Consider the following 8551-nt stretch of genomic DNA (forward strand, 5'->3'; position numbering starts at 1 on the left):
CTAGAAGGATTTTCAATAAGACCAACATAAATAACAAAATACATTTTAAACATTTAAGTTACTGTTAGACCATATTTAGTGAGAGAATGCAGATGACAGTAAGCTGCTAATAACAGCTAGCCAGGATATCATGTCTCTACCGCATACAGAGGGAAGACAGAAGGAGAGGTGAGTATCTCCACTGCAAAATTTTAATTTCCTCTGCACTCAGGGAGGTAAAATTTAACAAACTGTTGGAAGACATTGCTAATAATTTCTATCATGTTGTATTGTGGCTTAGTCTCAAAACCAGACAGTAGCAAGGCTTGGGTTTTGGTAAACAATCCAGTCAGGGCTGAAGTTACTACAAAATTTCTAAAACAGTCATTGACTAACAGCCATGAACTTAAGATAGACGATAGCCTGTAATACTCTCTTCCTTCTCTAACCTATTTCAACATGTAGTCTATACCACAGAAGTGAGTACTTAAGTGGTTGTATTCGTCTCTCATTCACTCCTCTGTTCTTGTCTCTTCGTCATATTTTAAAGGTTTTTGTGGTCAGGGATTAAGTCTTTTACTTCTTTAGTATGCCCTCTATTTCTGACACACAGTAGGTACTCAATGAGTGCAATAAAGGAATTTCAAGGTTGCCTAGAGTAATTTCAGTCCAACCATTTACTGTAAGCTTAAATCTCTTCTATATACTGTTCAGTTCAACCAGGAGGGAGCTCATTTTGCTTCTGGCACATTAAAGAAAAAATGCAGCAAGATTTCTGATAGACAACCAAGTTATGGAATGCCCCCTTAATTTTATTTCTAAGTTCAAATAGGAATGGTAACAGAAATATGCTTTCTGATTTAAATGACAACCAAAAAAAAAAAAAAAGCCAACAGAAAACTAAGTTACATAGAGGTTCAAAGTGTTCCAATTTTAGCTTCAGTGTCACTGTGTTATCATAAATGTCTTGGATAAAAAGGTGATGCTAGATTATATACCAGATGCTATATACAATCTGTTATACTGATCATAATACAGAGAATAATTACATCTTAAGTATGTCACACACATTTCTATTATTTTCTTAAAAAAGACAAAATTTCGAAGATTTTAAAAATACCAACACTGATGGATTTTCTGGAACCAAGCTTCAAAGGGGAGAGCATTAACCCCACAATTTCTGTACTTAGTTAACGCATGCTCTCTTACTACAGGGGTAATAGTGGGTAATAATAAGTTAGTTGCTAAGAGCACAGGCTCTGCAATAAGCCTATATGGGTTTGAATTCATATACTGTTGCCAGGTAACTGTGACACTGTAGGCAAATTATTCAACCTTTATGAGCCTCAGTTTCCTTATCTAGGAAATGGGATAACCAGAGTCCCTATCTCACAGGACTACTGTGAGAATAAAATTAATATAAGTAAAGTGCTTACAACAGTGCCTGTCACATAGAAATCACTCAGAAGTGTGAGCTATTATTTCGATAATTACCAAACACAATGGGGATTGCATGTGACAGAGAACACAATATGGACTCCAGATTTTAAAAGACTATAAGCTAGTGCATTTAAAATAGTACCAACTCACAGTTAAAATTTCTCAGGGTTAATAGAAATGTCTGCATAAATATAAGCAGTAGCAACAATGATGCCAATGTAATTAATAGCTGACAACTGAAGGGTGAGATGTTACAATTAATATTAATTCTGGCCTGTTCAATAATTATAACATTTTAGCTGGATACAGAAGTAAATGACTAAAAATAATAGCCAGAGCAAAAGAAAGCCACTGGTGTTTCCTCTGTAGTTATCTGTGACGTCAATGACTATTTAAAAAAATTACCTGGCATTTAGCAGAACGTTTCGTGCATTCTGAAAAGATTATCAGCAAAATCTTCAATAATAGCACATGAGAACTGATTTTTGAATCTTTACAAACACATTAATTTATACAGCAGAAGGGGCACACCAATGATGCTGGTTTCCTAAGTTCTGACTTAGGACCATTGCTCTCATCTCTAACAATGAACATTAATACCACTGAGGAAAGCTGAGATGAGAGGAAAAAATATTCTGGAGACAGAAGGGGATCTGGATATTAAGAGTGAGGTAGACTGCACTTACAGAGGGAAACCCAATGGAACTATTTTGTTTCAAAAGGGCATTAATCACTTACCGCAAAAGCACACAACTGCCAAAAAAGATCATCCCACACACAGCAGAAAACACCAATACTGAGAAAAAATATGGCACTTACTTCAATGAGGAAGGCTGTAGCACTTACTTGATTAATTTCATTGGTTAGCTGAGATAAAATTGTGACACCAATGATGCAGTATTCAACACTATCCTGGTTAAAAAAAAAAAAGGCAGAAAGAGTTGGCCTGTGCAGCTTGATTTCAGCATTTGGAATGCAGTCATACTTTTGAAATAACAGAGTCCCGTGCTGCTATTAAAACTGCCTAGACAATGTAGCAAGAAACTGTAGTTTAAAACTGCTGCTTTGCAGGACATAAAATCTAACCTGCCATAAAAGAAGACTGCTAAATCTGACTTCATCAAAATTGAAACCCTATGTATTTAAAAAATACCCTTAAGTATCATACCATACATATCACAGAAAGAGAAACTAGCAAATCACATTTAAGATAAACGATGAACGTGTAAGATAATTTACAAAGAGACTGTATACAAAAAAGGACAAAGAACCCAATAAAAAAATGTACGTAAGATATAAACAGGAAGTTCACAGAAAAACAAAAATAAGTAGTAAATCAGCATATGAAAATTTGTTCTGTCTCATTTGTAACTCAAATGCTGAGCTACCAATTCTTTCTACCTACCAAACTGGAAAAATAAAAAAGCTGAGGTCACAGGGTGGAGGTACAGGGAAATAGGCATTCTTTTAATTGTGCAGGGAACAACTTTTTTTTGAGGGTAATTTGGAAATATCCTTGCAAACCCAAAATACACACATCCCTCTGATTGAATAATTCAAAGGCTGGGAATTCAGACTATAAACACACTTAACTCAAAGTATAAAAAGATATATATATATATATATATATATATATATATATATATATATATACACACACACACACACGCACACTAGGATATTCACTGAAGTATTTATTTAAGTCAAGATATAGATACTAACTAAATGCCCACCTATAAGAGTTAAATGAATTATGGTATTTTAAACTGGAATGGTATGTAAGCATTAGAAAGAATGAAGCAGGTTTTGTACTGACATCTAAACATGTAAAGCCGAGACACATGAAGAGTTAAAAAGACACAGAAGAATATATACCAAGTAATTCCACTTACAGATCAATATATAAGTAAGCATATATTGCTTCACCCATTTTTAGTCCATGAAATACATAAATCATACCTGTAAAAACCTTGTGACATCTGTGATTGCATTTCTGAAGACATAGTCATCCTTCTGACAGTCAAACCAGCCCAGTTTTGTGATTCTGGCATATAACTGAATAAGTGCTTGTGTCACGAAAGTAGCCAACTTTGGCCGAGTGGCAAGGTAGTTGAGCACATAGTTCCCTATAAAACAAAAGTAATCTACGTCGTAGAAGGCTCTGCCAGGGAAGGGTGTACATCTTTAAATGTCTAAGAAGTGGTAAATTTAAACTATTTACTCTAAACTTCCCTAATTATTCACACTACTGAGAAATGGGCCTTGGAATTTAAGATTCACAGGCTTTCCAACTCAGAATATACAATGTGTCACAATGAAGAATCTGAGGTAAGGCAGCCTTGAATCTATCCCTCGATGGTTAAATAGCATGGTCTGCACAGAATTCAAAATCCATAACAATGTTTTTCTTAGTTATTAGCGACAGTAAAGACTGAATGAAAGAAACCTTCTGAAAACTGAAGGGATAATGCAGGCTTTATCTAGAAGCAGTTATATTGGGTCCTCTTCACTTTTAAGCCCAAATTCTGGAAAGAAACTGGATTCTAGATATTCTGTATGCTTAGCAATTTCAGAACATTATCAGACAAGCAACATAAATGTAACTATTACCAGAACACCACTAAACTAATTTCTTTAAGAGAAAAAAGACAACTCTCTACTTACGAATATCTATTCGTTGTTCCAATGGTAGAGGGTTATTTGTGCGCGATACAAGCTTTGTAAGGCATGTAGCTGCCAGTAACTGGGAGTAAGATGACTGTGAAAAGAGGGGGGAAAGGACTTAGAATTCAATTTTATTGAGTTAGTCAGTCATAAAGTTTTTAACTTGGAGATCTGTTCTCAAATTCAAGAAAATTAATCGGTTTTGCTATACTTAATCCTCAGGATTTTAAAGGGTCACATACTAAGGAAAAATGAGCCCCACAAAGCATATGTGCTCATAAGCTGATTTCAATCATGAACCAAGGGCAGGATAAAGTGAATGGCTGATCAAACTGAATCTAATACAGGTATCTGTATCACTTTGAGGGGGCAGAAGTTAGACGGGCTCTTTTCAGAAAAGAAGCTAGATCTCTTCTTTCATTTAAATCAAGCAATCTTCTCCCTCCAACAGCCTTGTTATAATGATGTTTCAAAAAGTTCCACCTCATAATATTCCTATAGTATGGCATTAGAAAGAGGGGGAAAAAAAAAAAAGAAGACAAGAAGAAGTAGTTTTAGAAGGAACCACCACATTATGCTGGGTAGTTAATCCCCCAATTCTATCTTCCCATCAACACAACTACCAATCAGCTACAGCTTTGGGGAATGTATATGCTGGTTTTAGTAGTAAATTCATAACAATTATTTATGAGAAAGAAAAATTATGCCCTAAGCAATGGAATAGCATTATCATTCTCAAGTGTGGATTTTAATGAATTTTAACCTTACGGAGAATCAGAGTATTCTATCTGATCATAATGTATAAGGAGGAGCCATGTGCAAATTCAGATTCCCCCATGTGGCTATATTATATAATGTCACATAACAGGGACAGACTCAGAATCATCAAAATAATTTAATCAAGGGTCAAACATAATTTCCCATAAAACTATAAGTCCTTAAGACAGTAGGCTATCCATACGCATTACATCATCGCATCAGTTATAAAAATAACTTAAGTTTATGGAAAAAATCTATAAAAGTGACTTTGACATGTGATTTTTATTCAACACCCTTGAACATGGTTTAAACTGACTAAAGCAGGTGTGTCGAATCACTAATAATGCAAGAGAGGCTACTATAACTATAGAACATAGTGTACATCTATACACTATATAACATGTAAATGGTTTCTGCATATAATTCCAATAAATCTGCTAAGTCACTAAGAAGTCAACAGAGATTAAAAAGGAAGAACCCACTATAATTAAGTGTTTTTAGTATTGCACCAACCCTGTTTTATTCCAGCCTGTTGACTGACAACATGAGGAACTGGAGTTAACGGTGTCACAAATACACTGTGGGGCTCCAGTGGGAGTCAAATGAGAGCTAGCTGTGCATCTCCCACAGTACAAATCTAAGTGGATCAATCCTAGAACCAAGGCACTGAAAGGAAATACAAAAAAATCTGAAAATAGAACAGAGCCCCTACACAATCTCTGACCATGACTGTTAATCTTGTAAACTTGGGAAAACAGTTAGCTCCCTCAGCTACTAAAGGATATTATTTAGCCAACTATAATTGGTTCAGTTTACTGAATAAATTCTGTAACACTACTAACCAAATTCAAAAATGAAGTCATCTAGAATTCTATACTCTCAACAAATTAACTGCTTTCCTCCTTTTCACATTTCCTTCTAGTCTACTCTGCTGGCTCCCGGTCTAGCTGGGATTCTAACTCTCTTGATGCCCTTTCGTGATACCCTGGTTGGATGCTTACCCTTCCCAAGACCTCCATCTTGCCAAAAATATTAACTTAATCAAATCATGTCTCATTAAGAGCATTATTGATCATTGCATGCCATTTTTAAGCTGGAAGAGGTTCTAATTCCGTTTTAAAAACTGTAACTTCCTGTAATTTTCATTGTCGAGGTAATTTCTTCCCCTACACTTCTAAGACAAGAAGCAGCTGTGGTACAGGGAAGGAAAAACAGAGAAGACTAGGGATCTTACAAGGTGACATGAACTTTGTGGATAAGAAATGTCAATTATATACAGCCCTGTCTTCTTTGTAAAGGATACGAAGTGGTACTTAAGTGTAAAAAACAGAAAAGGAGTCCCAGAAATTTGATTCAAGACGAAAAATTACAGGACAAAAATATACGCTCGATGACATTTTTTTTTTTCTTCCTCAATGAGATTTTCCCTGATGAGTCTGTAAGGCCTTTTTTGCCAACCTGGCAGGTGTGGTGCGTTTTAAAAGTGAAATTAAGAAGGCAGAGGTACTTAGAAAAATCAAGGAACAGAAGTTATCCCAATCCACCCCTAAACTCAGAACCAGAATATATTTTCCTGAAGTTGTTACCCTTTAGGATTTTTCAAATCTTACGTACACTTCCTCTTTCGAGGAGTAGCTGGCACTTGCTCAGGCAATCAGGGCTGTTGGTGAATTCAACCAAGGCTTTCTCTGCCTGGAGTCGAGTGGTTGTATCTGTTGTTTCATACAGCTGTTTGCACAGATTCTCTAGTTGGGCCAGGCTCTGGAAAAGATCAGTCAAAAAAGAAATCAGTCGAGCCTACTATAGATACAAGGTACTGTGCTTGAAATTACTGGATAAAGATAAATAATAATCAATGAAGAGAGACTTGCTTCTCAACATGGAGGAGAATCTGGGTGACCTTTAATAATAACCATTTATAGCCTTCTTTATTTGATGCTTTAGAAGACAAAATGATAGAATGCCTAAAATATCTAGATACTTTTTCACTCATTCCCTTAAAGATCAATCACAAATGACATATTTTTTTCCTTGCAAATACCTATCCTAAGCTTTTCCAAAAGGTTTTCAAATAAAAATTCAGAATTTACTTGCTCCGCCATCAATTTCAAGATTATGAATACTAGAGTCATCACTGTACAATTAAGCACATAAACACACAATGTAAGCATCACACAGATCTTTACATACTTTGCCTAGTAGTCATCAGTTTACAATTATGTGTATGCACAAAGATGGCCAACCTCTATGAGAAAGCTTCCGAATGCAAGTACGTACCTTCCTCCCCGGATCCCTCATGTCTAAAGTTCAGAGGACTCTCTTCTGTTGCACTTTAAACTCTTGCTTTGGATCCAAATTTAAAACGCAGGGTCAAAATAAATTCAACCCTAGCATGTGCTCAGAGATAAGACATGGGAAACGCCCTCAAACAAACCCTTCTTTCCAAATCTTGAACCAGTTCCAGGGAGGCAGGAAGGAGGTGGGTACGTGCTTTGGTCAAAACCCCAAAGGGATGCAAATCCACTTCCACTTAATGTGTTCAAAAGCGAAGAGGAAAGGAATGTGTAAGGGTTCAAGTAACTGTCACCTTTCACTGACTGGAGAGAAGGGCAAACATCTGCTAGTTTTCAAAGGACCAGTTTGGACGTTACGAAGAAATTCTGAGCGTATTTTCTACGGTAGCGAGCAAGATCTGGTTTAAATAGTTTGATGGATCCTACTATTAGAAAAGACAATTCTGACAAGAACAACAACAACAAAATAATAATTAGACAAACCAACCTGTGTAAATAGCCTAAAATACATTACACAGTCTGCCCAAGGCTTTTCATTATCACTTTATTTCATTATGCTGTAACTTTATAAATCACAGCTTTTCTACTAAGCAGTAAAGCCCTTAGGGCAGGATACCTATTTTATTCAATCTGATTAATAAATTTCAAACATTAACCTAAAGAAAACAAGAAAGACAAATACTGACCCACGGAGATCACCAGTCTCACTTCAGGGAGCTCTCTAAAAACCAACCACCTGCACTCCAAAACAAGATAAACAAACCACCCTTCAAAACATCCTGGGACTCTGATTAGGCTCCCGTTTAATCTGTTCCTCTCTGACTTCCAGAGGTCCCCCTTAATACCCTCCTCAATTCAAAAGCACAGAGAAAACTACTTGCAAAGCCAGATCTCAAGTAATGAAAGTTCTATAAGCAACAGCTGATTTTTTCATATAGCATATAAATACAAGGGATAGATAATAAGGCTAATTAACTACATTTATTCCATAAAACACATGTGAAAGTCAGTGTTAGGCCTGCCAGTACTGGCCAAACATCCAATGAATCGGTTTAATTATAAATCCCCACATTCCTAAGCAAGGGATTAAATCTCTTTCACAATGTTTTTGTTTCAACCCAGCAGGCTGGTTCCCCCCTCCCCGCCCCCATGAAATGACTAACTTAAAAGGGGACAAATTATTTTCAAAATAGGTAACACAGAAGACATCAGTAGAAAGACACCCTAACTGAAACTGAAAGATAGTTATACAATCTGGTATTAGGTGTCAGGGAGCAGCAGTAGCCTCCTAACCTCCACAGCTACCACGCACTACGAGCTTCCCAATATCCTCAACAGACACTCCCTAAAGAGTCCGGCTGCTTAAGGTATAGACTCTCCTTGAAGTCTGATCAATCAGTTCTGGTAGCTCCCCC

At 36.4% G+C, this 8551-nt stretch overlaps 1 protein-coding gene across 1 annotated transcript in view; it reads right to left on the reverse strand.

Moving 5' to 3' along the window:
- XPO7 (exportin 7) overlaps positions 1 to 7155 on the reverse strand; it is a 38193-nt gene extending 31038 nt beyond the window's left edge. The window contains exons 1-5 of the mRNA XM_073805862.1: positions 7120 to 7155; positions 6457 to 6603; positions 4084 to 4177; positions 3379 to 3545; positions 2239 to 2331 (exon numbers count right to left, since the gene is read on the reverse strand). Of these exons, the coding sequence (XP_073661963.1) occupies positions 2239 to 2331; positions 3379 to 3545; positions 4084 to 4177; positions 6457 to 6603; positions 7120 to 7140 (522 nt within the window). The 5' untranslated portion in view covers positions 7141 to 7155. The remainder of the gene's footprint in view (positions 1 to 2238; positions 2332 to 3378; positions 3546 to 4083; positions 4178 to 6456; positions 6604 to 7119) is intronic.
- Positions 7156 to 8551: the final 1396 nt, after the last annotated feature.

The sequence above is a fragment of the Tursiops truncatus genome, chromosome 6 (genome assembly GCF_011762595.2).
Source record: "Tursiops truncatus isolate mTurTru1 chromosome 6, mTurTru1.mat.Y, whole genome shotgun sequence".
Lineage (NCBI taxonomy): Eukaryota > Metazoa > Chordata > Mammalia > Artiodactyla > Delphinidae > Tursiops > Tursiops truncatus.